The sequence below is a fragment of the Lampris incognitus genome, chromosome 7 (genome assembly GCF_029633865.1).
Source record: "Lampris incognitus isolate fLamInc1 chromosome 7, fLamInc1.hap2, whole genome shotgun sequence".
In the NCBI taxonomy this organism is placed as follows: domain Eukaryota; kingdom Metazoa; phylum Chordata; class Actinopteri; order Lampriformes; family Lampridae; genus Lampris; species Lampris incognitus.
In genome coordinates, this window is record NC_079217.1 from 34,502,517 (window position 1) to 34,523,793 (window position 21,277).

The window sequence follows — 21,277 nt, forward strand, 5'->3', positions numbered from 1 at the left end:
CAGTAGTAAGCTACCAAACTACTGTTCTGTGTTTGCTCCTGAATCAACAGCCTATATCTACTTTTGCACGAATTTGGTTCCCAAAGGCAGTGTTGACAGATTAGCCTGACATGCCAATTGAAAATGTGCCGAGAGAAGCAGAAGGGAGGCTTTCCCTGTTAAATGCTGTTTTTTGAGTCAATGATATTTACGTTATACTGCAAGAGGCATGTGCTGTTCTTCAACTTGTAAATAGGTGCTCAGTCATGTCCTCATTGTATCATAGCCTACCGAAGGACAGTCACTACCATTGGTGGTGTGTCAGGAGGCACTGACTCAAGGTGCATGCTTACCTCCATTACACAGCAATCTAATGGATTTCTGTTCTGTGGCAACAAAAATCTTGTATTAACATAATAACAGCACCTGAGACTCTCTCAAGCTTTCATCACAATATCTACAGTTTATTGTGCACCACATCCTATGCACCCCCCGATGCTATGCTGGTGGCTTAGCGTTTAGCTTTATTTGTTTGGTCTTAGCTTTGTTTTGTTATTTTTGTTGTATTTTGTGGGTTGTTGTCGTGTTTTCCTATTTGTCATTGTAATTTGTACTTCAGGGCCACAATAAGAACTGGAGGAACACTGGATGAACCAAAAATAATAACATCTGTCTTTATTTTCATAATATAATAAAACTGGGTGAAACATTTGCACATGTGCAACTCACGTATACGGTTGACTCAGATGGAGCAGTGACATGATCAAAAGTTATTAAAGGAATTTTGATAATCCAAAAAAACGTGAAAGTTATAAAGGAACAACTTCCTCTAGGTTGCAGTCAAAACAGGAAGTTTTGCATATTCTTGTTGCTGCCCAATCTGAGTCAACTGTAGATGAGAGTCACACATGCGTGAGCATAAACTTTTTTTTTTAAGATACTTTAAAGATCCACCTAGGAAAATTACGCTCTGTGGGTAACCCATCCTAGCTGTGTCGCTAGGAGCAGTGGGCAGCCACCGTGCAGCACCTGGGAACCAACTCAATTTCATCTTGCCATGCCTCAGTTCTAGGCACAGACGGGAGTATTAACTCTAACATGCATGTCTTTTTGATGGTGGGGGAAACCGGAGCACCCGGAGAAAACCCACCGCAGACACAGGGAGAACATGCAAACTCCACACAGAGGACAACCTAGAATGACCCCCAAGGTTGGACACTGAGCACCTTCTTGCTGTAAGGCGACGGCATTAACCACTGCGCCACCACCAGCCGAACTTTATTATATTATCAAAATAAAGACTGTGTTAGGGTCAGACCAAAATGGTTGCATGGCAAATCTTTTCTTTTTGGAAAGTGCCAGTTCATATTAGACTTGGTTGCACTCGTGCGAGGGTCTGCCTAGGAGGCTGCACATCGACAGACTGACAGACAAAACGTTTTTATTAGGTAGATTTTTTTTTAGCTTGAGTGATGCGTATTAACTTTTTTCTCCCTATATTTCCCATTAACCGGTTTGGGCACTGCACAAAAAGTCTTACAACAGCCGGATAAACACCGTTTTCTGTCCGTGTGTGTGTGTGTGTGTGTGTGTGTGTGTGTGTGTGTGTGTGTGTGTGTGTGTGTGTGTGTGTGTGTGTGTGTGTGTGTGTGTGTGTATATATCTGTCTGCTGCTAATCTCCCATACTATTGGACCTGTAAGCCTAATAATTTTTGTGCGAAGATATGACTATTTGATCCGGGCCCTCTCATGGTTGCTGTGATCCAAAACCTTTGAAAAGCCTGTTTTATACCACAATTGAGTTCTAACTCCTCAGCTGGCTTTTCACCCGAGTCCAAGCACCAGGGAAGGGGAGATACGCAGGCAGTGTCTCCGTATTTTACCTTCTCCCAGTAGGCAAAAAAAGGATGGTTTTTCTCAAGTTCAAGCACCAGAGAAGGGGAAATGTGTCTAGCAGAGATCTGCACGCTACCTAGTGCATCTAGTTAACTGAGAAATTAGCTATGGCAATGAGCTCAACAAAGTTTGGAATATAAATTTTGTCCTGCCATGTTTGTTGTTGCTTTTCAATGGCATGACACAAATGATCATTCACAAAAAGTACACAATCATACCGACTGAGAAAGTTGTCAGACTCATTTGTTTTTAAGGCTTGCTAATAACGGATCATCAAAAGGTGTACAACACATCTTTCCTTCGGATAGAATATCTTAATGGATAGAGCTTAATCAGACAACTCTCCTCCAGTTTATATGTTTATATTGTAACGTGCACGGATAACTAGACTCGTTAGCCCTTGGCTAACGGGTTGGACCCTTTAGTCGACTGGTTAACCTTGTTGCCTGTGGTGCAAGAGATACGGGTTCGCGTCCCGGCTGTGGCGGTTCCCGAACTGCCCCCCCGAATTCACTGCATTGGTGTCAGAAGTGGGATGCCTCCCTCATGGAGCATGGGAGTGATGACTTCCACCAGGTAGCGCCAGATGTGTGAGATGTCTATGGCTGTCTGTGAATGTTCTCATTAATGTCTATGGCTGTGTCCTCCGCCACTTCAAGGATCTCTTGAAGCCCTTTGAAATACTGCGTGTGGGCATGGTGCCAGTCTTGATGAGCTGGTGCAGCAGCAGGCTCAGGTGCTCTCTGGCGATAGTGCTACGCTCCAGCATCGACTCAACGCCATTTTGAACAAACACAGAGAGCAGCTGGGCACTGTTCATGTCCTGCACACACTGTAGTGCCTCCTTCATGTCATAGATGTGGAGGTATTCCTCAATGATGGCGTTAGATCTCCTCCTCTGTCAAGGCAGGCTTGGTGGAGGTCTGTGGAGGTTGAGGGGTGGGGGTTGTTTCTTTCTTCATGCTCTCTTTACTCCTTGCTCGTTTTTTGCTGCCTCGGTCACGGTCCCTCTCATCAGTCATGCTGGCTACGCAGCAGACTGGATCTGCTGGACCATGGTGCTCTCTCTCCCGGATGTACTGGACCTCCGACAGAACTGCTGGATGTACTGGACCTCCGACAGAACAACTGGGTGCCCAGAAGAGGGGATCAAATTCCCAAGACCATTGACCAGATCCATAAAGAAGCAGAAATGGAGGAGCATAGGGAGCAGATGAAGGTCCAGCAGGCCCTCATCTCTAAAAAGGAGTCTAGTGGAGGCCCAGGAAGCAGAATGGGTGGAGGTGGTCCTGGGAGCCGCGGAGGCCCTCACACCTAAGGCCGGGGTAGCATGCCACAGGATGAGGGCTGGAACACAGTGCCAATCTCCACTAAAAACCGACCTATCGACACTTCCCGTCTCAGCAAGATCACCAAGACTCCAGCTCTTGACTTCAACAACCAGCTGCTTGCCCCTGGGGGTAAAGGCACATGGTGCAGCTGGGGTAAGGGTAGCAGTGGCGGCACAAGTGCTAAGCCTTCAGATTCTGTCTCTGAGTCGGGCCGTCCAGCCACTGGCACTCTGAACAGGTTTTCAACCCTGCAGCAGCTCCTGTCTTCTTCAAGACTCAGATTGACGAGTGCCTCAGAGAAACGGCTCAAGTCAAGAACGAGGTGATCAGTTTCACTGCTCGGACTGTACAAGCGACGACTTCGATAGATGTGATGAGAGGGACTGAAACAGGCTGGTGGTCACCAAACGCAGCTTTAGCCAGGAGAAGGATGAGCACAGCGGAGCTGATATGCTGAAGCACGGGGACGCGCTTCCCGAAGGAGGGGGGTAGTGTAACGTGTACGAATAACTAGACACGTTAGCCCTTGGCTAACTGGTTGGACCCTTAAGTCGACTGGTTAATGTTGTTGCTTGCAGAGTGAGAGACACGGGTTCGGGTCCCGGCTGTGGTGGCGGTTCCCGGGCTGCCCCCCTAATTCGCTACGTTGGTGTCACAAGTGGGATGGTGAGACCATGAGGTCGTCAGAAGCACGTGCACCCAGAGGCATGAGGGAGCTGATATGCTGAAGTGCGGGGAAGTGTAATGTGCACGGATAACTAGGCACGTTAGCCCTTGGCTAACGGGTCGGACCCTTTAGTCGACTGGTTAACGTCGTCGCCCATGGTGCAGGACATACGGGTTCGCGGCCCGGCTGTTGCAGTTCCCGGACTGCCCCCCCCCCCGAATTCGCTGCAATATAAAGGTTATATATAGGTTTGGGAGGTGGCGAGTATTGGGCCAGATGTCCTACTTGCCAAAAGGAATGCAAAGCGGTGCGGTGGCCTCTCGCTTCCTGTTGTAATGATCGCCATGTATCAGTTAGGACCTTAGCATATGGCCGCTCCTATGCAAATGTGTCAGCAGCAGCACCTTCTCGTGGTACCTCCTGTTTTTACACAGTCTGCTGCAGGGGCGACCGAATTCCCGGCGGTATGACCGGGTGGGTCGATTGGACTCGTTAGCCTTAGTTGGCAGCCAATCTAGGAGAAGGACAACTCTTGATTTCAAACCCGCGTAGATGAAGCTCGTTAGCCTTGTCAGGCAGTTCATCTAGGAGAAGGAAAACTGATTTAAAACCTCCACTGCCTTGCGGGTATACTCGTATACGGGAAAGGCTTCGGGAAGAAACCTTGAGTAAAAATCTGCATCCGTCTCCATTGCTAGTCGCCTCGCTAGTCTTGCCACTGGGTGGTCTGGGACGAGAGAGTGGGGTTGATGATGCGCAACGTCCTCACTTTAATCATCGCGCAAGTCATCTGTCATCCATCACATGATGACTCATCCTCGTCGCTGCAACAGACGAATATAACTATATATAGGTTTATGATCTTTCCCATCGAGCCATCAGTCAGATTGCTATCAGATGATTTAACTGCATGTAAACATAGATCTTCTCTGTCATAGTCTCTCTGACCTCTCAAAGGCGATGTTGCGAGTGTCCAGCTGAGTGGTGACCACGGGGGCAGACAGTCTGGCTGCCACCTGCTCCTCGCTGGGCTGCAGCGCCCCTAGTAGACCCAGGCCAGTGGAAGTATTGTAGCCAGTGCCGCCACAACCCCCACTGACGCCACCGCCATTTCCCCGGCCAGGGGAGGGCACTGTAAGAGAGGACACACACAGGGTCTCGCAGAACACCAGCTGTCTGTCATGGTCCACCTCCATCACCTCCGCATTAGAGTCTGTGGGAGAGTCCAAGAGCAAGGGTGCAAGGGAGGGGGGAGGGGGGATTGTTTGAAAAGAGGTGAGGCAGTAAGTAGGGATGGGGAGTGAGAGAGATGGAAGCAGGTGGGCAAGAGAAATGGAGGAAAGGAGCTAGTTAGAAAGTCATTGTAATAACAGGGAGATATAGAAAAATGTATATGGTACAGACAGGCAAACCACTAAGGATACACAGAAACATGAACATTGAATTCAAGGGAGCAGATGACAGACCTCGAGAGGGAAAGGCTTTGTCTAACCTCTTAGAGGAGTAGACGGACAGAAAAGCAGATGGACGATCAAGGCAAGCGAGTCCCAAAAGCAATGGCGAATGATCAGATGTAGAGCTAGGGGGCATTAAGGAAAGACTGAGACAAGATATGGAAATTTTAAGAAAAGAGAGTGGGTTTAGTAAGACATAGAAAGTGGATGGAAAAAAAAAAGAATTTAGAAAATAATACAGGGAGCAGCGACTTGAAGATCGGCCAACTAGAAAGAGCTCTTCAATGAATACCGAGAGTGTGACAGAGAGAGGTACTGGGAGTGAGAGAGTGGGAAGGAAGGATGGATGGAGGGAAGGAAGTGTCAATGGAATGATGGATGGGATGAGAGAAGATGATGAGGCTCTGCGACAACAACAAAAAGACCAAATGTGACATCGGTACTTGCAAACTCATACACATATACAACATTGCTTGTCTAGTATCTTAAAATAACAGCTTTGTTCTTCATTCGTCTCATGGTTCTGTAATTTTGTGACTGTTTTCTTAAGAGCAAATTATAAATAAACTTCTCTTCACAAGACTCAGCTTGACACAGTCGCACATACACACTTGCTTGCTGGTTGTCCATCATATCCGATGATGACCATCTTCTATTTGTGAGTCCTTTGGTGGCTGAATAGTCTGATCGTGGATGCACAATTGGGGTTGCAGACCAGGCATGTAAAAGTGGTGCTGGGGGAGGGGGTGTAGCTTTGTGAGCATGCCTCTTCACACGCTTTGCTACACAATGTTGTGTGTGCTGGTTTTCCATATACTTCGCTTCCTGTGAGACATGAGAGCCCCAGATGGTACGGCAGGGGGCAAGTTCCTCCAAAGAAGAGGGGTTGATCTGGCATCTTTTCAGTGTGGTCTTCATTTGGTCTTTGAACTGCTTCGTCTGCCTGCCAGCAGTGCGTTGACCAAGGCATAGTTGGCTGTAGAGGACTTTACATTGGAGTCATTGGCTGGGCATGCGAATGACATGCCCAAGCCACCTGAGTTGATGGTGGTTTAGGGTAGACTCCACGCTGCAACTTCCGGCCTGCTCCAACACCTCTGTGTGTGGCACTCTGTCCTCCCAAGTAATGCCGAGAATCCTCTAGAGACATCTCACATGAAAGGCCTCCAGGCTTCTGAGATGGTGGCTGTAGGTGTTCCATGCCTCACATCCATATATTAGTGTGGAGATGCATACTGCTCTGTAAACAAGCACTTTGGTGTGGAGACTGAGGTTGCTGTTCTGGAAAACCTTTCCCCTTAGACGACCAAAAGATGTTGAGGCTTGTTTGAGGTGGTGCTGGATCTCATCATCCATTGTGCAGGTGTCAGATAGTATGCTTCCCAGATATTTGAAGGCAGGAACAGTGGCCAGTTGTTGTCCTTCTGCTGTGAAGGTTGTTGGGTGGCTTGGGAGGCCAGCGCGCACGCACACACACCCACATACACACACACACACACACACACACACACACACACACACACACACATTTGACCTCTAACCTTGTCCTCTGAAAATGAAGCTGCGGTTTCCTCTCTGCCAGGTCATCTGTTCAAAGCCCATTAAGGTGGTGTCCACGCGGAGACACTGACCACTCTTCCAGACCCGGTAGGTGTCACTGGGGCAGATACGAGACACCAGGGGCACTGGGGACAGACACAGATGTATACTTCATTTGAATGAAAATGATGAAAGTGCTATAAAAGAGCTTGTTGAGGAAATTATTGTTCAACAGATGTACTTTTAATGTTTTAAATACATGGGCTCGAACCGAGAAATGAACAAACCAGTTGTCATGCTAATGCTAATGCTAACAAAGCAAACACAAGCTATGGGCTTTTGGGCTTTCATTTAGTCCGACAGGGCAGTTCTTGGGCTTAAATGCAATGCCCAGTTCATAATTACGGTTCATTTGAAAATGACATGTCTAGGGAAAATCCATTTACACAGTCGAAAACATCAATTTACACAGTTGTAAAAGCATTGTGGAGAATCTAGTTTCCTTTGTTGTAAATCTTTTGATAATTTATCTTGCGGCGTTGCTCATACAGCACCACCAAACACTACAACAGGACAGGAGGCGTGCACATCCAGTACAAGCGGAGAAGACAGGAGGATCAACATGATTACCCCTGACCGGACTTCTCTACTGCTGGAAGAACATATAGATCAGACTCACCCCAGCTGGTAAACTCCCATTTCATCTCCACATAGAAATCCTGAGCCTGGACCGAGACAGGAAGCAGGAGGGACAGATGGTCGGAGGAGAGAGCAAGGGGAAAGAGAAAGATAAATGAGAAAGATTAAAAAGCAGTGAGAAGAGAAAATGGGTGAACAATGAGATTAGAAGGCAAGAAAGAGAGAATGGGGAAGGATATAGATACAGATAAAGAAAGAAATGGGGAACAGGACGGAGAGGGATAAAGCAAATTAAACCAAATTTGAAGATGATAGAGAGGATGGAAAATCAGAAGAAAAATGAAAAGAACAAACAGAAACCGATAAGAGATTGAACAAAGGCGCAGATACCGTCTTAAAAAACTGGAAATTCACACAGACAGAGAAAGGAGGAGGCAGCGTTAATAATAGAATTGGAGGGAGATAAATTGTGGGATGGATAGAAGGAGAGTAAAAAGGGATGACAGATGATGTGTGTGTGTGTGTGTGCGCGCGCGTGCGTGTGTGCATGTGCATGTGTGTGTGTGCGAGCCAGCCAGCCAGAATTTGTTAATTCAGTTCTTTGTGTCTCTGTAGGTTTTGACTCTAGCTTTGACGTTGCAGGTTGACACTCTCCACCACCCAAGCAGGGGAGATTTGGCAGGATTAAAACCATTATCCTCAGGGCTTTCTAGGTCTCAGATCATCAACCAACAGTGTCATGACCGGAAGCAAGGCACTTGTAATGGTTTAAGGGGATGAGGTTTGCTTGGGGGAGAAAAAAAAATAGATCTGTTTTTTAGTGTGCAGTGACAAATTGACAGAATCAGTGCTCAGTGACACTTTATTTGCCTTGTTGAGTAGATGACAAAGAAATAAAAACTTTCAAGCTTAACCTAGACTATTTATATCTTCAAACAAGGTTGCAAATACTTGGGGTCAACTGTCCAAAGTAATGGGGAGTGCAGAAGAGAGGTGAAGAAGAGAGTGCAGGTAGGGTGGAGTGGGTGGAGAAGAGTGTCAGGAGTGATTTGTGACAGAAGGGAACCAGCAAGAGTGAAAGGGAAGGTTTACAAAATGGTTGTGAGACCAGCTATGCTATATGGCTTGGAGACAGTGGCTGATGAAAAGACAGGAGGCGGAGCTGGAGGTGGCAGAGTTGAAGATGCTATGATTTTCATTGGGAGTGATGGAGAAGGACAGGATTAGGAACGATTATGTTAGGGGGACCGCTCAAGTTGGACGGTTTGGAGATAAAGCAAGAGAGGCAAGATTGAGATAGCTTGGACATGTGTGGAGGAGAGATGCTGGGTATATTGGGAGAAGGATGCTGAATATGGAGCTGCCAGGGAAGAGGAAAAGAGGAAGGCCAAAGAGGAGGTTTATGGACATGGCTGGTGTGATGGGGGAAGATGCAGAGGACAGGAAGAAATGGAAATGGATGATCCGCTGTGGCGATACAGCCAAAAGTAGTAGTAAAGCAAGGTTGCAAATATTTGAATAGATTTATCTACAATAAAAATGGTTCTATTTTAGTTTGCCTCTGTAGTTTGTGTGTGTGTGTGTGTGTTGTAACCTGGCGCAGTCTTTCCAGCAGGACGGGGATGCCCGCCAGTCTCTTGGCAGTTCGCTGGTAGTCACGGTAACGAAGGACAAGGCGCACCAGCTCTGGATCTCTGGTGCTGACCGCCTCCTGGAGAACTGAGAGAGTGAGAGGGGGGGAGAGGGGTGGGGTAGAATAGATCAAATCATTCAGTACTCATCTAATATTTATGAATATGTGCAATTTAAGGTGGTAAAAAGCACAACATAAATAGCCTAAATCGAAGTAGGTCCAATCAAAGCCACTTAGGCCAATTAATTGAACTGGCCCATCCTTCATCAGAGACTTTGCTGTTATTTTTAGAGGATGATGCGACATGAAACAATTTCCATGTGCATAGACGTACATATATGCACACACACCAACACGCACACACACACACACACACACACGCATGCACACACACAGGTCATCAGAGAGAATGCATTGAAGTGATCACTGTAATCCAACTGAAAATGATAATGGGAATTATTGACTGTCAACACTATAAGTAAACACACTCTCACACACACACACACACACACACACACACACACACACACACACACACACACACACACACACACACACACACACACACACACTCTTACCGGTCCATCCGTTGCGGTTCTCCTTGCTGACGTCAGCTCCGTGCTGCAGCAGAACTCTGGCACATTCCAGGTGGCCGAGAGTGACAGCCAGGTGTAGAGTGGTCCGACCCCGAGGGTCCAGCAACTCTAAATCAGTCTGATGGAGGAAGGGGGTCCAGAGACGAAGGAAGTGGAGGTATAGACCGACAGAGCGAGGTGAAATAGAGGGGGGTTGGTGTTGGAGTGGGTGGGGTTGGTCAATTGCAGAGAAGAGAATGTGATGGGCAGAGGAAAAGTAGGGTAGTGAGGGATAGCGAGAGGACAAACTCAGGTGATGGAAAACAAAGGGAGGGTTGGGAGAAGTAGAAATGGGGTGAGAAATGAGAAAAAGAGAGAGGAGTGAGTGGTGGGGAGAGAGAGAAGGAGGAGGAGGAGGAGGAGGAGAGAAGATTAGGGTTAATTGAGTATCATGGAATAGCCTCTGTGGTACTGAGAGGGAGAGACAGAAGTAGAACAGAGAGAGAGGTGTGAAGATGATGACAGACTGATGGAGAGCAAGGTAGTGGTAGGTGCTAATTGCTCTGTCGCGGCTGCAACGCATATGGCCATTCGGCACACTCCTGTGTCTGCCCATCCACTTATTGTGAGGATGGGTTTGATTGGCTTTTAACCTCGAACGCTGGTAGATAGTTTTGTCCAGGTCTCAACAGTGTGGGATTTGAAATAAGCTGCATTTTTTTCCAAATGCTGCAACTTGGGCCATGGTGTTGAACCAGCAACTTTCTCTTACTTGTAGTTTGATGTGAATGGAGTGAGTAGTAACAACTGCCACCAAAATGCCTCTATACAGGACACATACCCCCGGCTCTGGAGCCACACGGTGGACATGGTTTCCAGTGCGTGGTATTTCCAGGCGAGTCCCAGGTGCTTGATATGCGAGTGAAGCGGTGTGTTGCCGATAAAGGGCATGCATGCTCAGCAAACATTTTCTAGATAAATGAATATTTTAGGATTCAATAAATCACACAAAGGACAGCCCTAGGCTCCACTGTTGTTACTGTGTGTAGACATATGCCTGGTCAAATACAGCAGTCATATCAAACCAATGAAAACCTCACTGTCTTTCTTTCTTTTAATAAATGCATTTCCAAACATTGCTCTCACACATATCAACAGCACAGAAAAAAAATTTAGCACAAACAAAGTTGTTTTTTTCTGGTGCAATTATGGTGCGTCCGATACCATAATTTTCTAGATTTTTTTCTTCTTCATCCTAGTGTTGATTAAATGATCCAGAAAACAAACAAAGCTGACTACAGAGTGTAATGTGGCAGCTGCTATCATAAGACTGATGGTTCATGAGGTCGTACTGATATGCAGGTGAAAAGATGACTTCTCTACAATGTGAACCATCACATTTCATCACATCTCACTGTCCGCTAGCAGGAATGGAGTATTTATTGTGCTGTACATTTTAAAGTAGAAGGGATAGGCTGTGATGTCTTTTTTATTCAGCAGCTGTTAATGTGAATGACGGAAAGGAGGCTTCTTGTAGCGTCAGTCAGTTTTAATGAAACTACGAGGCAGGCAACAACATACAGCACTTCCTGAACAATACAGTACTTGCGCAAGCACTTTTAATTATGGTAAATACTACACTATACTATATGCTCACATATATTACCGTATATGACAGTTAACATCCATCAGTTATCTATAACCGCTTCATCCAATTCAGGGTGGTGGGAGGCTGGAGTCTTAAATACTTGGAGTCAACTGTCCAAAGTAACAGGGAGTGCAGAAGAGAGGTGAAGAAGAGAGTGCAGGCAGGGTAGAGTGGGTGGAGAAGAGTGTCAGGAGTGATTTGCGACAGAAGGGTACCAGCAACAGTTAAAGGGAATGTTTACAAGATGGTCGTGAGACCAACTGTGTTATATGGTTTGGAGACAGTGGCACTGACGAAGAGACAGGAGGCGGAGCTGGAGGTGGCAGAGTTGAAGATGCTAAGATTTTCATTGGAGTGACAAAGGAGGACAGGATTAGGAACGATTATATTAAGGGGACCGCTCAAGTTGGACGGTTTGGAGACAAAGCCAGAGAGGCAAAATTGAGATGGCTTGGACATGTCTGGAGGAGAGATGCTGAGTGTATTGGGAGAAGGATGCTGAATATGGAGCTGCCAGGGAAGAGGAAAAGAGGAAGGCCAAAGAGGAGGTTTATGGATGTGGTGAGGGAGGACATGCAGGTGGCTGGTGTGACAGGGGAAGATGCAGAAGACAGGAAGAGATGGAAATGGGTGATCCGCTGTGGCGACCCCTAACAGGAGCAGCCAAAAGTAGTAGTAGTAGGGAGGCTGGAGTCTATCCCAGCAGGCATTGAGCCGAAGGCAGAGAGACACCCAGCATAGGTCACTGGTCCATCACAGGCCCCATACACACTTACCTCACACACCATTCACACCTGTGGACAATTTAGAGACGCCACTTCAACTGATATGTATGTCTTTGGGCTGTGCAAGGAAAGCCATGTAAATATGAAAAAAATGTGTGAACTTTACAAAGAAGGGCTGTGGAAGGAATTGAACCCAGACCCCATTTACTGTGAGGCGACAGCACGGAACCACCAAGCCACTGTGACATCCCAATAAATATGATATTTCCTGAAATTAGAAAAATCCATACTGTGGTAGTGGGGTATGGTTTAGCCTCGGCTGCAAGCGGAGTGTCTTTTGCCCAACCTGTGTCCATCCTCCATTTCTAGAACCTCCTGTGGTATGAGCTTTGCCACACATAGACATAGTGCTGAGATATTGTACAGCATCATGTCATCCAAATTATTATAATATTTTCCTGAAATGAGAAAAATCGACATAGTGTTGAGATGTCATATAGAATGCAAATACTTTCTCTCTCTCTCTCTCCCTCTCTGTCTCTCTCAAACCTGTGCCCTGTCTATTCTTCACTGATTGGGTGTTGCTTGCTTCTGTCTGCAGTTTGCTCCTTCAAAATCAGCATCTTCTGCTTCACTGATCTCTGATCTGGCCTCTGAGTAAACAGAGCCACTGACAGCAATCATTAACCTTGGCCTAAGCAGATCTAAGGTCAGTACTGTCAACACACCTTAGGTCTAAATCGCTATTACGGATTATACTCAAAGAAAAATTAGGTGTGACTCCAAATCTTACATTACCTAAGGCAGGATCAATGCAAAGGGAGTTTCTAGAAAGAAGCTGGGTTAAATTTGGAAAAACTTGAGCAAATTTCCCATGATGTTCTTGCTATTCAATTTACTACATCTGCACTGCAAAGTCTTCACAGCTTGTATTGTGTTTACAAAAGACCGTGAGCACCAGATAAGTCTGTGAAATAGAGGTGATCAGGTGAATGATGACAAATGCTGTTACCTTATTAGTTTCACCCCCTGCAGTCATGAGGTGGTTATGTAGCTGAAGCAGTCAGGTTCAAGAGGGTTGAAACAACTGAGGATTGGTACAGAGTGCACGGCAATGAGTACAACTCAACTTTAGAGAGGCCATTCTATTATCTGGTGCCCTCGCTATACGTGTAAATAGGATGGGCAGTTGGAGTATAACAAAGATTAATCTGTATGCTTGATGAAACTCCCATTGTGTGTACAAATTCACAAAGATTCAGCAGTTTCTCCATCATTCAATGAAGTCCTCTGTTTTCCGTTATTTGCAATGGAAATGAAGCAAAGCCCATGGATATACAAAAACGTTTGGTGTGTGCACAAATGCAAATTCACAGCGCACTCACACGTGCACGCACAGATAAAAAGAGAGTTGGGTGAGAGAGACACAGAGACAGACATAGACTGAGAGACACACCATGCGGATGAGAAGGACTCAAACCATAAGAAACTGCCTGTCAGCAACAGCTGTAATGTGTGAGATGAGAGAGAGAGCAATAGGGAGAGAGAGAAAGCAAGAGAGAGATTGTCACCAACAACAATGACAGAAAAGAGGTGGGGAGGATGGGGAGAGAAAGCAGGAGGGAAAACTCAGAGAATGACAGGAAAGAGCTCGAAAGGAGGAAGGCTGAGAAAGGAGCGAAACAACACAACAGCAGGAGGGAGTCTCCCAGGAGGGCTGGGGATGAGGGAAAAGAGAGCGGAAACAAGGGATACAGTGTTATAGCAACAGAGGAAAGGAAAGGGAGCAGTCAGTTTAGTTTTTGTGTGTCAAATACGCAAGTGAGGCCAGATTTTAGACATATATTGTCACGATGTCTCCAGTTCAGTCAGCTCAAAACCTCCGTCATTGTTTCCCATAGCCACTGCTCATAACTTCAGCCATTTCCGTCCCACTTCATCCAGCTCATCATTCTGTTTTACCTGTTTTATTTTGAAGTCCTCACCTGTGATCATTGCCTGTTGTTTTTTCCTGTTTTACTTTGAAGTACTCACCTGTCTTGTGTTTTCAGTTCCTGCCTCTGGTTTTTGCCATCGGTCAACCCCATGTGTACCACACCTGTTCCCCATTTTCTGATTAGCTCTCCGGCACTTATACTCCTCTGGTTTCCCTGTTCCCCTGCCAGATTGTCTTGTGTATTCAGCCAAGCTATCCTGCAATTCATTTACTCTCTGTCTACCCATGTTTGAAGTCTTCTGCCTGTTTTCTGGACTTTGTTTCTCTTACCTGCCCCTTGTTGGATCTGTTTGCCTATTTGGACTGAAAACCCTGGTAATTAGAACTTGAGCATTGAACCTGTTTTGCCTGTTTGCCTGCCCCTTGTCTATTTGGTCACCTGTCAGACTAATTTCCGGTGTACCAACCCCTGCCTGCCCTTGACCATTAAACTGAGTGTTACTGTAACCTCCTTGTCTGAGTCATGCGTTTGGGTTCTCATCTGCCAGTTTCCACAGAAAGTGTTGCAATACAACTTGGCCAAACATGAACCCAGCTGACCTGGATTCATATGTGTATAGGCTGCTGGCGCGTGCCAGCACTTTTCATTGCCATGACCAGCAATTTATCTTCACAGCAGAGTTCCTCAGCTACCAAGAAAAAGTAGCAGAGTTTGGTGGTGCAGAGGCTCTGCTCGTTGCATCTAACCCACTGCAGCGTAACCAGCACCTTGTGAAGGTTTACACTCTAATGCAGTGGTTCAGAGACAAGCTGTGGGTGAACCACTTTGTTCCCCATTATGATGACATACAACACATTTACCTGCAGTCCCGCTCAGCCTCCTCCTAATTCTTCCGCATCAGACCCAGAACCTCTACCACCAGACCTGCCTCCTGTCTCCCAGATGTAACAGACTCATTTATACCATCGTAATATGTGGTATTATAATTACACAAAATGTGTGTATAGTCACTAAGTTGTTGTTAACCTGACATGCTATGCCTCCACAGTCAATATGTGGAGCATTTGTTCAATTCCTGTTCCCCCGTGGTCACTTCCGTGGGTCCCCCTCTATAAATTATACCTCCTGCTTGCATCTTGCGCCTTTTGTATTTACATGAGAGGTAAGCGACACTGTTTTTCTGTAAGTTACTTGTTAACTTAAACTTACCATGTAGTATGCTAACATATTCCTGTGTCATTTAATTTGGGTAGGGGCTGAAGAGTATATGTCGCTATTGACCAGAGGATTTTTTTTGGGGGGGGGGGGTTAACTTTGTTGGGTATGTTTTACATATTTTAATGTATTGACTGCAACTTTGTTGGCCTTCTGTGTTGCGAGAGAGGGGCTGAAGATTATATGTCACTACTGACTGGAGGATTTTGGTTCTTTTTATTTTAACTTTGTCAGAGATTAAACAGAGATTGCCTCCAAAGATATCCTGGTCTGGGCCAATTCATCAAACGCAATGCACATGAGACACCACTGGTTACACAGACACCACCAGTTCAGCCTACAGCTTGCCTCACTGATATCCTTAGTCGGGCCTCCAGAGTCTCCGCTGCCCAGAGCCACTCCTGTTTCCAGGAGAAAGCGTGGCCACCAAGGCCGTTGGCAGTCTCGACTGCCCAGCGCCACTACCAAGGGCCAGCCTGTTCCTGAGCCATTGGCCACCTCTGCCAACACCCAGCCTGCTTCTGCATCTAAATCATCACCCATCTCTGGTAATGCCCAGCCTGTTCCTGCATCTGAATCATCACTCATTCTGCATCTGAGTGGTCGGCTGATCCTACCGACACCCAGCCTGTTCCTGTTCCTGAGCAGTCGGCCATCCCTGCCGACGCCCAGCCTGTTCCTGTTCCCAAGCTGTCGGCTAACCTTGCTGATGCCTGGCCTCTTCTTGAGCTGCCAGCTGCTTTTGCAGATGCCCAGCCTAGTCCCGAGCCATTGGCCGCACTTGCCAACATCCTGCCTGACCCCCCAGCAGGTGGACATCTTCGCCAATCCCCAGCCAAATCTCCAGCAGTCAGTCGTCTTTGCCGACTCACAGCCAAACCTCCTGTATGATCAGATAGTCGTCTTTGGCTTCGCCCAATCTGACCTCCAGCTGGCTGAAGTAGTGGGGTCTTTAGTTTTTGGGTTCCTGGTTGGCTGTTACCTGTGGCTTTTGAGGTTGCCTGGTTCCAACCCTCCCAAGAAGGCCAGCTTACCACTTCCTGAATCCCCTGTATCCCTGCCTCTCGATGTCTGGTTCCAACCATCCCAAGAAGGCAAGCTCACCAATTCCTGAATCCCCTGCAGCCCTGCCTCTCGAGTCTGTAGCATTCTCAGTGGCTCAGCTTCGTGTGTCCAGTGACCCAACTTTCTGTGTCTCCTGCATTTCTGCCTCCAGAGTCTTCAGTGGTCATGCCGCCTATGACTCCCTAGATCGAAACTCCTGCTTCATTTCCAGTTCCCTCGGTCCCAGATTCTCCTGCACTCAGGCTGGACACCCAAGCACCCCTTTGCTGGTTTCCTTCCATCTGGTCAATCGCCAGAGAGGTCCTGCCCAAATCGCCGGCATACAGAGTGGTTCCGCCCACATCGCTGGCCTCCAGGTCATCGTCTAGAGCAGCTCCACATGTCTGGTTATCCTCCTGCCTATCCGCCAGAGCTGCTTCGCCCTTCAATCCTGTATCCTGGTCACCCTCCAGATCAGTTGCATCCATTGGTCCAGCCCTCAGGCCATCTGCCTGAGAGCCCCTCCCCCATTTATCAGCTCCTAGATAATTTTACCCTGAATTCCTCCTCCACAATCCCTCCACCTACCCTGCTCGGTCTTCCTGATCAGCTTGTTGATATGTCTGGAATCTGTCCCCTGAGTAGGGGTCGTGTCACGATGTCTACAGTTCAGTCAGTAATAATTCAGTCATTGTATCCCATAGACTCTGCTCATAACTTCAGTCATTTCAGTCCCAGTTCACAGCCTCATTCTGTTGTTTTTCCTGTTTTATTTTGAAGTATTCACCTATCTTTTCTTTTCAGTTCCTGCCCCTAGTTTTTGCCAACAGTCAACCCCGTGTATATCACAGCTGTTCCACATTTTTTGATTAGCTCCCCAGCACTTGCGCTCCCCTGGTTTCCCTGTTCCCTTGCCAGATTGTCTTGTGTATTCAGCCAAGCTATCCAGGGTTTCATTTACTTTGTCTACCCATGTTTGAAGTCTTCTGCTTGTTTCTCTTACATGCCCCTTGTCAGATCTGTTCGCCTATTTGGACTGAAAACCCCGGTCATTAGAACTTGAGCTTTGAACCTGTTTCACCTGTCTACTGCCCCTTGTCTATTTGGTCACCTGTCAGACTCATTTTCCTGTGTACCGACCTCTGCCTGCACTTGACCATTATTTTTATTTATTTATTTATTTATTGATTCCCCCCCCCTTTTCTCCCCAATTGTACTTAGCCAATCAGCCCACTCTTCCGGGCCGTCCCGGTCACTGCTCCATCCCCTCTGCCGATTCAGGGAGGGCTGCAGACTACCACATGCCTCCTCCGATACATATGGAGTCACCAGCCGCTTCTTTTCACCTGACAGTGAGGAGTTTCACCAGGAGGACGTAGCACATGGGAGGATTACACTATTCCCCTCAGTTCCCCCTCCCCCCAGAACAGGCAACCTGACTGACCAGAGGAGGCACTAGTGTAGCGACCAGGACACATACCCACAGCCGGCTTCCCACCCACAGACACAGCCAATTGTGTCTGTGGGGACGCTCGACAAAACCGGAGGTAACACGGGCATTCGAACCAGCAATCCGTGTGTTTGTAGGCAACGAAATAGACTGCTACGCCACCTGAATGAACTGCCATTATTAAACTGGATGTTAGTGTAACCTCCCTATCTCTGAGTTGTGAGTTTGATTCTCATCTGCCAGTTTCCCCTGGAAACTATACATATACTATACTCTGCCACATACAGTAGTGTTTATGTGTGCACGCAAGACCAGTTTTAAAATCACAATGGTAAGTAATAAGTCACCCCTGAATAGCAATGACGTTATTTGCCATCTTGGACTCTAAACGTCCAAAACAGAAACTTCACAGGTGAAAGAAAACATGACATATGATCCACTCCCCTCATATGCTGTCAGTGCTTGTTAATATGGGCAGAGCTGAATTGGAGTTAAAAAGGACATGGAGCAGTGGGGGGGGGGCATGTTTGGCTGTTATTTCAATTCAATCTCATAATATTTGTTTGATGGCAGATCTTTGAATATTTGAATGATGCAAATGCATCATTTTTACTTTGTTAGAGCTGTTGGTCTCAATTGCCCTCCCTTTTTATAGGCTACCTAGAAAGCTGCTAGTTGAAAGTCCCGTGGATGAAATTTAATCTTAGTATTCAATTACACTGACTGTCTCTTCCTATTGATAATACAAGACAGTGAGAATTAGGAGGGGGAGGAGGATGGGTAACAAGAGGCGGATTATTGTGGAAGAGAGAGAGGTGGTGTGGGGGGGGGGGGTTGAGAGAGCAAATGTCAATGCAGGGTGAGACGGGAGTTCATGGAGAGAAAGGAAGGTTATAAAAAAGATGAGACTGTGGGAGTGCAGGAATGAGGAGACGGAGAGATCAAGTCGAGTCAATTCCGTTTACACGCCACACAAAACAACACCGATACAGTACAATCCCTAGTGGCAACCAGCTAACTTCTAGGCTGCTGCAAACATGGCTCCCCCAGAAACCCTAAGCAGTGCCTACGTCAGCACTCCGAATGTCCGCCTTAAAGGAGCAGCAGCCCCTGGTGAATCTACCCTCATTTGTGCATCACCACACAGGCCCCCCCAGAATTCATCATCACGAAAAAATGTGTCTCGGGGGGCGGACCAGGCGGCCAAAACGGCTGCGCTGAATGGGTATGGGGGCGGGGGCTGGGGCAGGGGACAGAGCCGGAGCCCATCCACGCCGTGAGGGCAGGGTTGACGTGGTTGATGACAGGGGAACAGCTTCCGGCTACCTGGTGGCCCTGTCCACCATGGTGAGAAGGTGAATGAACCCATGGGAGGGGGGCAGGGGGCCCACCAGGTCCACATTCACATAGTCAAAACGCCTCTCGGGCACCAGGAATGGCGCCAAGGGGGCTTTGGTATTATGATGTACTTTGGAACGCTGGCACGCCACGCAGGAGTCAGCCCAGGCCTTGACGTCCTTCCTGAGGCCGGGCCAGATGAACTTGGGCCCCCACCAGCTTAGTGGACGCCTTCACACCCGGGTGGGAAAGGCCATGAATAACGTCAAAAACACGGCACCGCCAGAAGGTGGGCACCATGGGGCGGGGCTGGCCTGTGGGAACGTCGCAGAGGAGCATGGCGTTGGCGCTGTCAAACATCACATCCTCCAACCGCAGCCCCATAGCAGCCGTCCGATAGGCCTGGATGTCCGCGTCAGCGGCTTTGTCTGCAGCCATGGCAGCGTAATGGAGTCCCAAGTCAACGGACCTTGCCACCGCCTGGGAGAGGCAGTCAGCGACCAAGTTGTCCTTGCCAGCCACGTGCCGGATGTCCGTGGTAAACTCCGAGATGGCAGAGAGCTGATGCTGTTGGCGCCCAGACCACGGCTCGGAGGTCTTGGCCATGGCAAAAGTCAGCGGCTTGTGGCCGACGAAGGCAGTGAAACGGCGGCCTTCCAACAGGAACCTGAAGTGTCGGGAGGCGAGGAAGAGACCCAGGAGCTCCCGGTCGAAGGTGCTGTACTTCCACTCATTGTCCTTAAGCTGTTTGCTAAAGAAGGCAAGGGGCTGCCAGGCGCCGCCCACCCACTGCTCGCACACCGCCCCGACCGCCTAGTCAGAGGCGTCGGTCGTTAGGGCAGTCGGGGCAGTGGGGGGCGGGTGCGCCAGCAAAGTGGCATTGGCCAGCGCAGCCTTGGCATCGTCGAAAGCTACGTCCATCCCCGGAGACCAGTCTACCTCGCCCTTGGCTTCCTTGCCCCGCAGGGCCTCGTACAAGGGCCGCATGCGGTGAGCTGCGTGAGGAATAAACCTATTATAAAAGTTCACCATGCCCAAGAACTCCTGCAGGGACTTCATAGTGCGGGGGCATGGAAAACTGGCGACGGCATCTACTCTGGCAGGAAGCAGAACGGCTCCTTGCGGGGAGATGCGGTGGCCGAGGAAGTCGATGGACGACAGGCCAACTGGCACTTGGCTGGGTTGACTATGAGTCCATGTGCACTGAGCCGCTCGAACAACTGCCGGAGCTGCGTCAGGTGCTCCTCCGCGGATGCGCTGGCCACGAGAATGTCATCCAAGTAAACAAACAAGAATGGCATATCCCGTAGCACAGAGTCCATCAGCCGCTGAAACGTCTGCGCTGCCCCCTTGAGACCGAAGGGCATCCGCAGGAACTCGAAGAGTCCAAATGGCGTGATGACCACTGTCTTGGGCACGTCCCGAGGGTGGACCGGTACCTGGTGGTAGCCCCGCACCAAATCTACTTTGGAAAAGATGGTGGCCCCCACCAGGTGGGCGGAGAAATCCTGTATGTGCGGGACAGGGTACCGGTCAGGGGTTGTGGCGTTGTTCAGGCGACGAAAATCGCCGCAGGGATGCCAACCGCCGTCAGCCTTAGAAACCATGTGCAGGGGGGAGGCCCACTGGCTGTCTGAGCGGCGCACAATGCCGAGGCGTTCCATGGTGGCAAACTCCTCCCTGGCGATCGCGAGCTTAGCAGAGTCGAGGCGCGGAGCATGTGCGTAGACCGGGGGGGCCGTCGGTGGCAATATGGTGCTTCACGCCGTGCTTAGCCACCGCTGACGAGAACGTAGGTGTGGTGAGGTCAAGGAACTCTGCGAGCAGTCGTTGATACGTGTCTCCGGCGGCGAGCATGTTTGACAGGCCGAGCGTCCCTGCACCTCCCAGTGTGCACGGGTATGTAGCGAAAGAGACAGCATCGATCAAGCGACAGTTTGTAACATCCACTAGCAGCCTGAAGGTGCACAGGAAGTCCGCGCCCAGGAGGGGAACCAACACCGTGTAATGATCTGTGCCCTCTGGCTATGTTAACTTATAACATTAATAAAGCAAGGACGACCTCTCTCGTGCTGGGTGTTTATTCACCGACCGGATTCCGACTGACGTTGTTACGTACATCACGTGACTTTGTTGTGGCGCTACGGAAAGCCGTAAGGGACATTAGCAAATCAAATATTACTAGCAAATATTACATCTCCCTTTT

At 48.3% G+C, this 21,277-nt stretch overlaps 1 protein-coding gene across 1 annotated transcript in view; it reads right to left on the reverse strand.

Annotated features, from left to right (window-relative positions):
• ankrd13b (ankyrin repeat domain 13B) overlaps window positions 1-21,277 on the reverse strand; it is a 117,924-nt gene that overhangs the window by 49,609 nt on the left and 47,038 nt on the right. The window contains exons 2-6 of the mRNA XM_056283767.1: window positions 9,718-9,853; window positions 9,101-9,225; window positions 7,547-7,592; window positions 6,870-7,013; window positions 4,823-5,087 (exon numbers count right to left, since the gene is read on the reverse strand). Of these exons, the coding sequence (XP_056139742.1) occupies window positions 4,823-5,087; window positions 6,870-7,013; window positions 7,547-7,592; window positions 9,101-9,225; window positions 9,718-9,853 (716 nt within the window). The remainder of the gene's footprint in view (window positions 1-4,822; window positions 5,088-6,869; window positions 7,014-7,546; window positions 7,593-9,100; window positions 9,226-9,717; window positions 9,854-21,277) is intronic.